This window comes from Echinops telfairi, unplaced genomic scaffold, assembly GCF_000313985.2.
Source record: "Echinops telfairi isolate 266 unplaced genomic scaffold, ASM31398v2 ScPeMD7_3533;HRSCAF=4204_1, whole genome shotgun sequence".
Classification (NCBI taxonomy): domain Eukaryota; kingdom Metazoa; phylum Chordata; class Mammalia; order Afrosoricida; family Tenrecidae; genus Echinops; species Echinops telfairi.
Window position 1 is genome coordinate 11,575,889 of NW_022107432.1, and position 15,751 is coordinate 11,591,639.

General features: G+C 41.2%; 1 protein-coding gene across 3 annotated transcripts in view; it reads right to left on the reverse strand.

Moving 5' to 3' along the window:
- LOC101655916 (muscular LMNA interacting protein) overlaps nt 1-15,751 on the reverse strand; it is a 299,439-nt gene that overhangs the window by 146,121 nt on the left and 137,567 nt on the right. For all 3 annotated transcript variants that reach the window (XM_045294875.1, XM_045294876.1, XM_045294877.1), the window contains one exon: nt 7,489-9,060. In XM_045294875.1, coding sequence (XP_045150810.1) covers nt 7,489-9,060 — 1,572 coding nt within the window. The remainder of the gene's footprint in view (nt 1-7,488; nt 9,061-15,751) is intronic.

Genomic DNA, 15,751 nt, shown 5'->3' on the forward strand with positions numbered 1-15,751 from the left:
AATGCCAGGCTCATAAGGGTAGAATGAATGTCTCTATTACTATCAGTACCTGAAAAAAAATACATTTCACATAAGGAAGACATACTTTAAGTGCCTGGTAGCATGGTTTAAGTAATGACCATGTTTAGATAGCAAAAAAAATAAAATTTTAGCCAAAATTTCTACTACACTGCAAATGAATGTACACATACATATTTAGAGAATACTTACCAAATAGGATTTCTGAGTTTCAAATTGTGGGGAACCACATTTTCTCCAACTCTAATGCAAGCATCAGCCCTGCCAGTGCCAGGCATGTCACCTGGGCAAGTTCCTCAGGGAACTGTAGTTTCGTGGTGTATAAATGGGAGTGATAATATCACCCACATTATGTGGTTATAAAGCTTAACCGACGTAATTCATTTTAATGATTGCTTTTACTATTTTATCTTCTACTAGCATAGTGCTTGTCTTACATAAAGCAGTTGATAGATCTTAAATATGGCTATCATTAAGAAGCCCGAGCGATGCCGTGATTAAGGACTTGTGGCTGCTAAGCAAAACCTCCTCCCATATACTAGCTTATCCAGGGAATAAGGATGTGGCTGTCTGCCTCTAAGATCAAACCCTCTGCCATCCAATTCATCCCAACTCGGAGCGACTCCATAGAAGTAGAACTTCCCCATTTTCAAGAGCATTATCTTTATGGAAGTGAAGGGCTACATCTTTTTCCCAAAGAATGGCTGGCAGGTTCAAATCACCATGCTTTGTGTTAGCAAGCAAGCACAGAACCAGTGAGCCGCCAGGGCTCCTTCCCATAAAGACTCCATCCAGCCTTGGAAACACTATGGGAAGTTCTACTCTGTTCTAGAGGGACACTATGAGTTGGAATTCACTTGGGGAAAGGGTTTCTTGTGTTGTTTTGTTTTTTAACTATGATCATTCTTATGCTTTCCATCTAATTATGAGGCCAATGTTTGTATCTCTCCACATGGAGTCTTCAGGGATCACCCTCTGAAGATTTAGTCACGTTTCTGTTTCTGTGTTTCCATTTCTGAGATGCCAACTCACTCTCTCTTCTTCATTACGCTAACCTAAACGTTCCCAACAGTACTGACATTTATGACAACCTCCCGCACTAACTCTGTCCTACAACAATATTCCTGTTACACTGAACACACTCAGTAATTTCCTTGCATATAATCTGTATTAATTATGCTTGCATTGGTTCATTGTTGCCATCTGTGGCATAGACTTAATAACTCCATATTTTTGTTGTTATGTGATTAGAGGCCAGCTAATCAGATCTAATTTTTGCGGACCGTTGGTATAGCATAATTGAATACTACCTAGCCCTGGGCCAACCCCACAATTGCTGCAGCCATTTTGTCAATCTGCCCTATCCAGAGCCTTCCACTCTTCCACTGATGCAGCCTGCTACCAAGCATCATGTCTTTCCAGGGACTAGTCTCCCCTGATGACATGTTCAGAGTACATGAGAGAAAATTAAAGCATCCTTGTGTCTAAAGAACATTCTGATCATATTTCCTTCATGACAGGCTTGTTTGTTGGCAGTTTGTGGTATTGCTAATGTTTTTTTCCAGACCCATACTACAAATGAACCTATTTGTCTCCAGTCTTCTTTATTCACTGTCCAGCTCTCACATGCATAGAGAACATGGCTTGAGCAAGTTAGCCTTGTTTCTCAAAGTGATATATTTGCTCTTTAAGAATTTAAAATGGATTGTTGTAGATGCAGTTAGGTTAAAAGTTACCATGCTATCATTTCATCTCCCTTATAATGTATTTAAATTTGCTCTAGCTTTTAATATTTTCTGCTTTATTTGCTATTAGGGTTTTATCTGTTTTTGTTATTCTTGGTAGTTTTTTATTTGTTCTTTAATGTTTTTCTGTATATGAAATCCAGGAGAGGTAAATCAACAGAGACTAAACTGAATTCATGGTTCCTTGGGGGCATGGCAGAGGAGGTTTAGGAAAAATTGGGAGTTAATAACAATGAGTATAAGAATAACAAAATGATCTAAAACTGATCATGGTGATGATTAACAACTCTTATTGATGTAATAGAACTGTTGAATTGTATGATAAGTGAATTATATGCCAATAAAACTGTTGGGGGAAAAAAGATATTTAAAGAGATATTGTGGAGCAGTTTTGCCCAATGAAATAAGTCTTATAACTTCTTGACTCCTGTTTTCATAATTGCACTAACTGTAAATACAATTAAAATTCTTGATAATTTCAATCATTTCTCCATTTATCATGATATCTATTGGTTCAGTTGTGAGAGGTTTTGTTTAATTTACATTGAAGTATAATAAATACTGAAAGTTATAGTATTTGATCTTCAGCAATAAATGCTTCAAGTCCTCTTCACTTTCTGCAACAAAACAATTCAGGTGTTAATGGGCCTCCCTCCAATCCTGGTGCCGTGTTCTTCACATAGTAAGGCTTCTGAATTATTTGCTCAGCATACCATTTAAAGAAGTATACTAAAAGAATATAACACTGATACAACCCTTTCCTAAGCTATGCAATATTCCCTTGTTCTGTTTGAACAGATGCTGTATGAGAACAATGAAATGTTTTGGAATTCTCATTCTTCCTAATGTTATGCATAGTTCGTTATAATCCACACAGTCAAGTGTCTTTGGGTAGTCAATAAAATGAAAATAAACATCTTTCTAGTAGTGTTCGACCGGGTTGACTAGAGAAACAAATCCAGAGACACTCAAATATCTATAAGAATTATTTTTGTATCAAAGAGTATTTGCATATTAAGAGAACATTCCAGCCCAGTCCAGCTCAAGTCTGCAAGTCCCAGGTTAGCCCATAAGTCCCAAACGAGTCCATAAATTCCTCTTCAAACTCCTACAACACATGCAATGGTGCAAAATGCAGGAAGATCACAAGTCAGTGGGTGCAAAGTCTTGCGGATCCGATGTTAGTGGAAGCATCTCAGCACTGGTATGGGTATCCATACGGCTCCTCCAGCTCTCCGAGTGTGGCTTTCAACAGGAAGGTGTAGCAAAAAGAGAGTAGTCTTGCAGGTCTCAGCAAGTCTCTGCATGGTCTGTCAACAAGTAAACCACAGAAGAGCGAGAGAAGTTCCCAGAATCCTCATGAGAAGGTCACACTCACAAGGAGGCATCATCAGGCTGTACCTGATTGACAGACTAGACTCCTCCCGCTTCATTCTTAATACCCTCAAGCTGACACGAGATAATGTAACTATACTCCTGTATTCTCTTCTTTCAGCCAATATCCGTATGACACCAGCAATATCCCTTTTCCTCATTCTCTTCTCAAGCATGCTTGAATTTCTGGCAACTCCCTGTCGATGTACTATTACAACCATTGAAAAATTATTTTCAGCAAAATTGTCCTTGCGTGTGGTATTAACAATATTGTTTAATGATTTCCACATTTGGTTGGGTTACTTTCTTTGAGGCGGGCACAAATATGGATCATTTCCAGTCTGCTGGCCATAAAGCTATCTTCCAAATTTCTTGGGATAGCAAGCACCACTTCGCTGAAACTTCACTTGATATTCTGTTGATTACTGGACTGTTTTTTCCTCTAATGACTTCAGTTCAGCCTAGATGTCCGCTCTTGATCATATGCCACCTCTTTGAAATGGTTGAATGTTGACCATATTACATGTTTGTGTAAATGTATACGTGTAAAAGGAGGCTTCAGAAAGTTCATTGAAAAATTGAATTATGGACAATGGAATTATTCCATGAATGTTTTGAAGCCATGTGTATGTATGTATGTGTGTGTGTGTATATATATATATATATATATATACACATATGTTTGAGCAACAATAGGCTCCAACATAAAAATAATTTTAAGGATGACACAGGACAGGGTAACGTTTCATCAAGTTGCACATAGCATCACTATGAGTTGGAAGCAACTCAACAGCACCTAACATTTATAAATGTATATATGTGTGTCTATGTGGTTGTGTGTCTGTAATCTATCCCTGCTGAATGCAATGCAAAGTCTTTCTAAAAACATGAATTCAAAATTCTGAACAACAGAAAGTGGTTATGGTGATTGGCAGCAAATGCTTTTAATGCTGAATTGTTTTGCAACATAAGATTATGAGAGTTATATAACCTCTTCAATCATTCCAGTATTCAAAAACAGAGCTAAATTAGACACCAAGGTACTTCTAAGCTTGAAAATGTATTCTAATAAATTAAATTGAAAAATTGTATACCTTCCTAATAAAGGCAATTATATTTATATATAACACTTATATATAAGTATATATATAAAACACTTATATATATAAGTATATATAACATATATATAACCAAAAAGTCTAAGTCACTGCCCTGAATATGATTCTGACTCATAGTGAACCTCTAGGACAGAGTGGAACTTCCCCTGTGGATTTCTGAAACTGTAATGCTTTTCGGGAGTGGGAACCTTGTCTTTCTCTCATGGCGTGGCAGGTGGTTTTGAACTACTGACCTTAAAATGAACAGCCCAACTCATCAGCACTATGCCAAACCCTGGGGTGATCCACATTTATAATTACTTGAGGAAAACATAGGAGATGTCATGCCTCAAACTAGAACTGTTTTCCTTCAAGAAAGATGTTCTCTGGTGTTGTTCTTGCAAATATCAAAATGTTTTCCTGCACAACGATAATGCTGAGTTCACATCCTTGCTCAATGAGTTGCTTCAGAGAATTGACAAGATGCCTTCTTTCATTCTTTTGTAGTTCAATTTTTTCCCACAGAAAGTTCATTGAAAAATTGAATTATGGACAATGGAATTATTCCATGAATGTTTTGAAGCCATATGTATACATATACATATATGCTTGTTCATAATTTCTCTACTTCATAATTACTAAATGTTTAGTATCCATATAAATGAGGTAACTTTCACCTATCCAAGGAATCTCTTCTTTGTTGCCCTATATGGATATAGCAAAATCCACGTTGATGGGGAACAATCAAGAAATCAACTTGGTAGATGGGGAAGGAACTGAATAATTATAAATGAAAGTGTGCAGAGAAAATATAAAGTTTTCAATTTGGCATCAGTCTTTGACATCTAAACCTAACATAATATTCCACTGTAAACCCATCTTGTCTCTCCTCTGTCCATACAGGATATTTTGATGGCTGATAGGATCCATGTTATTCAGTAATCAGAATTGTAGTTTATTTCCAATGTCAGCCAGCTGATTCTAATCCTGCCAATCGGGCCAATGGTACCATTCAACTCTCACCTCAAAAAAAGTCTTTGCAATCAGAGAGATATGAATTTGTCTTAAATATGTTGTTGTTGTTGTTGTTGTTGTTGTTAGGTACCATTGAGTCAATTCCGACTCACAATGACCCTATGTACAACAGAATGAAACACAACATCCCACAACACCCTCACCATTGCTCTTATATTTGAGCTCATTGGTACAGCTACTGTATCAATCTATCTTATTGAAGGTCTTCCTATTTTTCGCTGCTCCTAATTCCAACGATGAATTGATGCTTGCAGTCATTTCTTCTCATTTGGAGTTGTGCCCCATCAGCAAATGAAGGACCTGTGGCTCATTAAGGCTTTGCTCCAGCCACTTCATGATGATCAACTCTATTTTGAGAAAGTAGCTCTGCCCCCATCAAATTTCGTGTGGCTTGCAACCTGAGGGGGCCCATATTCTGGCCCCATCTCTGAAACTGTTCTGCTTCTAATCATGTGGTTTTCAGTAGCTAACAATGTTTTCATGCTAGCCACAGGATTTTCAATGGCTAATTTCTCTGAAGTGAGCAACCTATTCCTTCTTTAGAGTCTGGGCTTAGTCTGGAGGTTTGCTGAAACCTGTTCACTTTGGTGACCCTGCTGGTATTTCTAATGCCAGTGACATAACTCCCAGTATCACCGCACCACACGAGCGGCCACAGTATGACACACGGACAGACAAGTGGTGGCCAAATGCTATCCCACTTCATGATCCTTGATATCAGTTAATTACCATTCCTCACACAGCCTCCCTCCCATCCCAGCAACTCTATGCAATGTGTCATAGAACTCAAGAAGTCTTAAGGAAATGATTCATTAAGAAAATGACTTATTTTTATAAGAATATGTAAACCAAAGGTATTACTGAAGCACCTATAATTTTAGTTGGATTATACTATAATTAACGTCTGCATTCCCATATACCACTTTCTAACTCCCCCTGTATCTAAGTCCAAAAGTATTGCTACCAGGGTTTCAGCTCATACAGGTGTGTCTTGATTACAATCATCATGTTCAAACATGTGTCTGGGCAGTTGATGGCTGCCACACATTCTATCAGCAATTCACTCATCTCGGTCTTGTTAAGGTGCCTTCAAAAAAATCCAAACAATAGCTCCCAAGGGAACCCATGAGCCAATTAAATTCAAGGCAGAGTGATCGGTTCAGACGTTTATGGTGAGTGATTTGGGGCATTCTAAAGGTGCAATTGGGTAGATTTTCTCAAAGGTAGAAGTTTCGAGAGACTTGAACATGGCATTGTGAGAAAGGGTCAGGAAAGTCGGGCCAAAGAACATTTCTCCTTGATGGTGACCAACCTGCTCATTCTTTGAGGACAGCAAGGCTGTCCTGTGAGAAAGGCGTTGGGAAACCTACATGCAACAAGCTGATCTGCTTACACCTTCCCACCCCGATCTTACACCTTCAGACTCAAGACGCATTGCAAAGGAACACAGTTTGAGTCCCGAGAGGGACTGTTTTGATATGCTATAAATCAAAGAGCACAAAACTCTTCAGGTAAGAATTAAAGAGATGGGAACCATGACTTCAGACTTATATAGACCTATATGGGGGTAGAAGCATATGTTGAGAAACAATAGCATCACAGTCTGATTTAAAAAACAAAACAAAAACCGTATTGGCATCCTGTTGAAACCCTTGACTCATGGAGACCCTATAGGACAGGGTAGAACTGCTCTTGTGGGCTTCTGAGGCTTTAACTTGTAGAAAGCCCTGTCTTTCTCCTGTGGAGCAGCTGGTAGTTTCAAACTCCTGACCTTGTGGTTTGCAGTCCAATGAATAGCCCACTACACCATCAGGGAAGGAAGGAACTCACATTGTGATACTTTCATTAAGGATTCTATTGTTGTCTAGCAATACTTTTTGACTGACCCTTGTATGTTCAATATTCCTTATAGGAAAAGAAGGGATATATGAGTATGATTTTCCCCCTTGGGGTCAGGGTGGATTCTTCCATATGTGAAAATAAGCATGTACCACACTCTCTCACTCACTTCCCTCGAGACAATACTGACTCACAGGGACCCACAAAGGAGTTTCCAAGACTCTAAGTGTTTCTGGGAGAAGAGAGCCCAGTTTGGGGCCCTTGGAGCTGCTCGTGGTTTTGAGCTGCGGACCGTGAGCACCATGGTCCAACCCAGAACCACTGCACCACCCAGACTCCATAAGCATGCATCATGCAATGTGCAAAAAATAAAGGAATACCTTGGGTTTCCTCTTTTCAGGATCTGTTGGCATAGATAATGCACAAGGTGAAATCAGCTCCTTGGTTCTTGGGAAAGAGATGGGAGGCGATGGGGTGGCAACCCATAGAGTGTGGCCAGATACTGTGCTTTGAGAGCTCCCAGGTCTTGAAGGCAACGTTCTGCCGCCACAAATGGGATGCACTGCTGAGGAGCTGAGCTGGAGGGCCTGGCCAGGCAGATTAGCAGGAGGGAGAGGGAGAGACCCCAAGTTGGGAAGAGAGGCAGAACTGGAACTCGAAATAGGGGGTGCAGAAGAAGCTGCAGGCTTCTGCAGTGGGCCAAAGAGCTGTGATTCTGCTGACTTGGATCTGTTTATCATGTTTGAGAGAGCTGGAGACGGCTGGAAACTTTTCTCTGCTGAGTATTGCGTAGCTCTTCGGGTAGTAGGAGAAGATAGAGAAGAGGATGCCGTGGAGGCTGGGGTGGAAGGATGTGTGTGAGGTCTGGGTACTTCCAGATCCCTGATGTTCGCATCCTCTTTGCTCTTCGAAGGAGAAAGAGGAGAAGCGCTTGGTGGAGCAGGAAAACGCTTGGCAGAGCTCAGCAGATCGGTTGGTAGCAGGGAGGGTGCTGCGTTGCTCTTCAGAGAAGTGGGTGATAGTGTTTTCTCTGCACGGGACAAAATAGGGCTACCACGAGTTGGCTTTATAGGAGAAAGGGAGGGTGTCAGAGAAAGTGGGGTAGATTTGGTGAAAATGGGTAACTGAAAGGATTGCTGGGTAGATTCAGAAACCTGGTGTCCCCCTTGCTCTGTCCCTGTACTGAGACAGCAACTTGAGAGCGATTTCTTCGGTGTGGGTGGGGTTTCCTTTACTTTTTGATCGAGTGTGAGGGTGGAGGAGGCCAGAGAGTTGAGAGAGAAGGTGGGGCACGATGCAGGGGAAAATGGTCTCTGGTGTGAAGGGGTTGACTTCAGAATGGCCGTGAGAAGGGAAAGTCGAGAAGGGACTGGGGGTTTCCCCCCTAACTTTGTGAGATTTCCACTAGATGAGATTTGGCTACAGAGTGTGGAGGAGGAGCCATGGAGGGAGGAGGTGAACGGTTTGGGACTCGGAGAGAGGGAGTGTGTGATGATACGAACTGGTATGTAGGAGGCTGGATTCCGTTTGGGAGACGTATCGGAGGAAGGCGAAGGAGAAGAGGGAATCAGACTTCCTCTGGCGCCAAGAACTTGGGAGGTTAGCAAGGTTGTCTTCTTCAGAGCTTCAGGCATCCATTTCTGATCAGCTGCCCTTGGACGGGATAAATCAGAACCTGGCAGCTGAGTAGAAGGGGGAAATGATAACGGCGAGGAGATGCCTTTTGATGCCAAAGAGGGTAAAGAGTGAGCAGTAGTTTGAAAATAAGTAGCTGTTTCTTCCATCAAAACTCCACTGCCATCATCCAGCCGCCTGGTATGCAACTCCTCAAGGACAGAGGTGCAGCCGCGGTTAACTGGGTCAGGTTGTGCTTTCTCATTAGTGGCAGAAACAAAGGAGAAAGCAGGTGGTTTACGGGCAAGCTGCTCAGAGGTAGTGGGAGAAGAAGTAAACTAGAGGAAAGAGAAACAGACAGATTGAAACAGGACATTACTTGTGAAACCATCAAAATATTCCTATCACTTGTGTGCAAACAGCCTTTCTAGCTGAGTGCATGAGAGAAGACACGGAAACCGCCAAAAAAAAATAAGGCGATTCTGTTTTGCTAATGAGGCATCATTGCGAATTTGAAATAAAATATAAATAAATGGTGACGCATTCTATCTCATACCAGATTTCCACTTCAAAATAAAAATCACCATAAAATTGCATCGCATGTTTCCATTCACTGACAAGACCTAAAATATTTATCTTCATGTGGAATTGTGTGATTTGAAAAGATCTTAATCACCATCAACATAAATGTCAGAAATGTACATTGGCATAAAAACACGTTTTCCTCCACTGTCGGAATATATAGCATATCATGACGATGATGCATATGGTCCATAAATGTTTGAACACACAAGTGTTTCAAATTCTGAAAACTTAGGCTAATCCTATGTATTGTAAACTTTAGAAACCATGCCCAGAATTCAAAAGACGCAACACCTAATCTGTGTAGAATGATAAATTGAAACTGAAAAGAAAGAAAAGGAAAGAAAGAGGAAGTTTGGGGCTTGTTAAAAATAGAGTCCTTAAAATTACGTGCCAGAATGACCAGGTAACAAACGACTTGGTATGATGGAAGTGCAGCAGGAGAAGCCAGAGTGCTTTACAAATCCACTCTGCCTGGAACAAGGCAGCCCCGGAAACCTCCACTAACATAGAGAAAGATCAAGAAAAGGTGTATCAACTTACAAGACAGGCTAGGTGATGTCATGAAATAATAGGGTGTTTGTGCTGTTCTAAAAAAATCATTCCATGTTCTACAAGTATGAAAACCATTCATCATTCTGAAGCCAAATCTTTCCAATAGAATGTTGGGTGTTTTTTAATTATTCAAAAATTATTGATTTGATCACATCAAACGATGAGAAAGGACAAACACTGTCTAATAAGGTGTCAGTTGCCACTGAATTGATTCTAACTCCTGGCAACAGCATGTGTGCAGAATAGAATGACTCCATAGGGCTTCGGAAGGAGGGAGTCTAGGAGCAGATTTACCTCTTCTGAGGCACCTCCAGGTAGGCTGAAATTGACAGTCTTTCAGCCAGCAGTCCAGTGTTTAACCATTTGTCTTAGAATTTAGGGAGTGTCATTCTTCAAAATATTATTGACTATTTATTAAGTGCCAAATATCAACGCATATGTGTGTGCATATATGTATTTAGTATGCATCACTCATAGGTCAGGAAAATGACTATTTCCTTTTCGTGTTTGGCACTATGGGGGAGATGTTGGACTCTTAACCACAAAGTCACCAGCTGAGAAAGTCACCAGCTGAGAAAGAAGAGGCTACCTGCTCCTTTGAAAATCGAATTAACAAATAAACTTAACAAACACTTAGTCTATAAGTACAGCTTTTTCAAAAAAGATATCTGGATGTTACTTTATAGTATGCTAAAAATATTCCCATCAGATTTTCATACCATTGAGTTTTGAGTTCTAATAATAGTTAAAACTGGTCAATTTAAATAGCACACCCCAAGCTTTTAAACTTCTGCACAAACATACCCAAAATATTTCTTTCTTTTATATACACAATATGTGTATTTGTAACACAGAGTTCTTCCTCCACAAATGATATTTGATTGAATATATTAGCATAGTCCAGAATAGCCACAAATCAGAGATAATTGAAAATCAGGCACAATTCAATCAAAGTGAGAATGAAAACTTAGCAATTCCTTCACACCCTTCGCACATGCTTTATTTGGAAACAACTCTGCTTAGTTGGTTATTACATAACTGACTCAGTTGGTGAGATGACAGGTTTACAACAAGAACCACTATGTGGGCAGCCAAATGTGCCTGTCGCTACAGAACGACAGTATTTTATTCAGGGCTATGTAATCATTCTCGTGGGGTTAATAATAGTGCAATAGTGCATGACGTTTGTAAACAAAATGGAAGGTCTTCACTAACTGCTTCCGATGGGCCGCCTCCCCTCACACAAACAATGGGGACATTTCAAGACTGCAGGGTGCCTTTGCTGATTGTCTGACAACTCCAGCTTTCTGCCACAGGATAGTTGGTAGGTAATGAACTTTGTAAATCAATAAGAGCATCCACAAAATGATCGTTACCTTTTTGGTCACACTATTTTCAAATGAGTTCAATTTATAAGACAATTCGTCCTGATTCTACTCCAAACTGCCATTCTGTTAAGAATAAGGGACCATCAACTTTAGAATCTCTTTAAGAGGAGCTGATTGTTCCCTCCAAAGTCCTTAAGACTAAGACCTCTCCCTAGGAGTTGAAGTCAACTCGATGGTGGTGAGAAGACTTCAAATTATCAAACTTTGTATTACATTAAGTCATATGTTACCTAACATAAATAATGCAGAGTTTGTTTTGAACATTAATATCGAAGAACTTTTCAGGTTTGGCATCGCGGGTGAGGTGTTGGGGTGTTAGCCACAAAGTGAGCAGTTCAGAGGCATCAGCAGAGAAGAAGACGCGGTCTGCTTCCATAAAGGTTTAAAGTCTCGGAGATCCCAGACCGGGCCGGTCTATGGGACTGAGAATCAACTTGATGGCGTTAGGCTTGGCTTTCGGTTTAGTGCACACATTACAATGAACTAAAGGCGCTTTCTTCCTAGCGGCGCCTTGTTTGTGCTATCCAGTCTCATGGTGCTCATCCCTGCTACTTTTAGGTTTCAATAATATTGTTTGCAGTGCCAACCTTCCTACCTGTATTGTCAACATCCTACCCATCTTTGTGTCTCACAGATCCCCTCTCTCCTGGCCAGCCTGGAATAAATCCCACAAGCTGCCATTGTGCCATCAATCTAGGCTACTTCGTGGTGGTGTGAAAAGACATGAAACCGCCAGGTTCCCGAGCAGCCCCATGACACTGGCTTTAGGACTTGTGCCCTACAGGACAGCTGAAAGGGGCAGGAGGGGTCTGAACCTCCTGGTGCCTTTTTCTAATTGACAAGGGAGGTCGTATAGAAGGGTGTCATCACAAATGCACGATGTATAGTTTCAGTGGAGGAGTCCTGTCCCTCTCCGTGTGGTGGTTTGCTGGCTTGTAGTCTTTCCTTTGGTTTTGTTTGAGCCTCTGCTTCCACTCCTGTGCTCCACACCAGCTCTCCCAAAAAGGCTAGACCACTCTACTAATCCGTTCCTCACCACCTGCCCCTTTGTGCTCCACAGAGGACCGACGTTCCTTCTCTCCAAGCAGAATGGAGATAACCAGGCAAGCTGCAGTTTTATATATAGATCCACCCTTATCCCCGTTCCTTCGTTCTAAGGGAGATATTAACCTTTCTTCTTTTAGAAAGGGAATGTATCCCCATGTTCTCTGCTTCACAACAGCTTTAACCTTCTTAGGAATCTCATTTCATTCTTTATCTTTTATATCCAGGGTAGTCACCTTTTTTTCTTTTTATTACTAACTTTCCTAGCATACATACAAACCCCAAATACCCCTGCGCTTCTAAAGTATTGTATTAGTCTGGGTAGACTAAAGAAACAAATCCACAGAAACTCATCTGTATATAAGAGAGAGTTTTATATAAGGGATAAGTGTATATTAAGAAAGCATTCCAACCCAGTCCATTGAAGGTCCATAAGTCCGACATTAGACCATAGGTCTGACACTGATCTATAAATTCCTCCTCAGTCTCGCAAAACACACACAATAACGCTGAATGCAGGAGAAAAGCCAAATCAGTGAACGTGTAAGCATCTCAGCACTGGCACAGGTCTCCACATGACTTCTCCAGCACCCAAGGCTGCATCAGGGTAGGTCCATGTGGCTTCTCCTCAGGGATGTCTCACAGGGGGTCAGCCGTGCCAGCTGAGGCGAAGAACTAGCCATGATAGCCACACACTGGTCTGACCATCAGAGAACAAGAGACCAGAGAACCAAAAAGGTGAGGTTCACCAAGCCATTTATCTATCCACCCTTCAATTAATCCCACGTGTGTTTATCAGTCAGGTCGGCACAATAAACCTTAACTATCACAATCCACCCCTTGTCCACTTGGCACCTGTACATAATTCTTGAGCCTAACAGTTACAGTTAAGTAACACCTACACCTTAATCCTATGAATATATTCCCCCACCTGTGAAAGTTTGTAAGCCAACCAATTCATGCCTTTATCCCCACCAATTTTGGGTATCCAATTTCTATACTGCCCGCTTACATCAACCCAGTGCTCTGAGGAGACAGTCATATTTTTCTATGTGAAGAATCTTTATTCCAGTTGGAACCTTGTGAAGTCCACATCCATAAGCAAAGTCAAATCAGGACAGGCCATCCATCAAGTCAGCAACCTGTTCACAGGCTCAAAAATCTCTTCATCTGGTCAGGTTCTGGTCAACTCAATGTGGTCTACCTCACTTAACCTCTCCAGGGTGCCCATTGGTCGCCTTGCCTTTAGACCATGGGCTCTCACAAATATTCAACAAGCCTAGTCCCCTTGTGCTAAGTCATGAACTTTAGACCATTCAACCTCCTCTCATCTTCTCCTTTTTTATACTGCAAACCAAGTCCACAAGTGTCAGTGGCCAAACTCAACCCATCTCTTTATTGCTGCATTTCTCTTACGTCCACTCAACAAGTGGGTCCAGGTGGTCACCTAGCAAGCATTTCAGCCTGCCCACAGGCTCCCTTTAATGTTCAGTCCCAGAGAGGAGTTTTCTTAAAGTATAAAGTTAAAAATGAAACTGCAATGGGATGTGAAAATGCCCACAATGTGTCCTGATTCCATAAAAATGGAGGAGAATATCTATTTGGGGGCAAATGTATGGAGTTGGGATCGATGTGATCCTGGCAAATGTGTTAGAAGCATATGCGTGGAAAGCATTTGCACATGTGCTTGCTGGCCTGCTGGGCAGGGAAAACCAGTGAGTGATTCCAGGCTAGGCTGTCAGAGGATAGGAAAGCACACCTCAGCAGACAGCCAACTGAACACCAGCCAATCCAGGAGCCAATCACAGACATATGAATGAGCCCCAAGGGTGCATGACCCAGACCCGCCAAATGCCCAAATGCCCAAACTATTGACCTGCCAATTTGTGAGTGGAATAAATGTGTTGGTTTTAAAACACTCAATTTGGGCAGTGAATTGTTGTTACACCGTATTAGCTAACTGACAACACAACTGTGCACACATACACTAAAACCCTTGTGGGTCTTACATTTTCCATAGGCAAGGTCGCATTGTACTCTCTTCATGGCCAACTCTGTATAATACGAAGTCTTTATTGATTGCCTTCCTCTGTGACAAACACACCCCAAAGTGGCTTTCCACCAGCTCATGCTCTTCTTAGATAATCCTCTCTTTTTAGGGACGGGCTGTAACTGTGGCTTGTAGCTAGAAAATACAGTCTGGCAAAAGTAAACGGGTTTTGTGGATACAATTAAAATCTCTTCTCAGTAATTTTTTTAAAAATTAAGAGAGAATCTGTGTGCTCTTTACTTAATCAAATGCACCCACTAAAAAAGGAGTTCAAAGTTTAAAGACAGAAAGTGGCAAAGATTCTCTTTTTCTATTGTCAGCTTAAAAAAATAATACCAGTTGCCATGAATTCTGTGGCCTCCAGGAAATATATGGGGGGATACACCCCCCCCACAAAATGAAATTCACGTTTTCAAAGGTATGTATTTTTTTTTTCACAAAACAACCTTCAAAGTACTCTTCATCACACTTAAGACATTGGTCAAATCTGAGATTCCATACATGGAAACATTCTTTAAACTCATCTGTTTAGATGGCTGACAGCCCCTCCTCAATTTTTCTTCACCTCTTTTATGTCATCAAATAACCATCTTTTTGTATCCCTCTGCATTTGTTGTGGAAACAAAAAGAAGTCACACAGACTGAGGTCAGGTGAGTCAGGTGCATGGAGCAAGAGAGGCATGGTGTTTTTTGCCAAAAACTGGTCCACTGAGATGGCTGTATAAGCAAGTACATTGTTGTGGTGGCTAAACCAGTCCCTTGACTGCACAAATCAGGCCTTTTGTGTCACATGCTGTTATGCAAGCTTTTCAGAACCTCAAAATAGAAAGCTTGATTAACAGTCTGACCGGGTGGAACAAACTCCAAAGGCACTAATGAGTGTACATTTTCATCCATTCGGGAAGTTGACAGATGACCAGAATGAGGTTTGTCATCAATCAACATTTCACCTTTTTTGAAATGAGAAAACCACTCTTACAGTTGAGTTTTCCCCATAGCGTTGCCCTCATAAGCTGTGCTCAGCATCACTACAGTTTCTGGGGCATTTTTTCCTCAGCAGGAAACAAAATTTCACAGCACGCTGTTATCTTAAACCAGCCATCACAAAAATGAGGTTCAAGCAAAACTGCTTTTACACAAGAATTTTCTGTGACCAGAGAGAATCTTCCCAGGCAATGCGGCTGGATGCACTAACTCAGGGCAAGTTGCACCATGCTTGCCTAGTTGGAAATCTGTGTATTACAAAAGCTCCATCCGCCCAGTACAATTCCATCTGGGGGAGAGGGGATACCCACTCATATGCTGCCAACATCACGAAGGAGCTTAGAAGTGGGTCCTTCCTCCTGATGAGAAGGTAGCTTGCCTGATACCATAAGGAGCTAAACTCTCAGCAAAGAACCCAACCATACT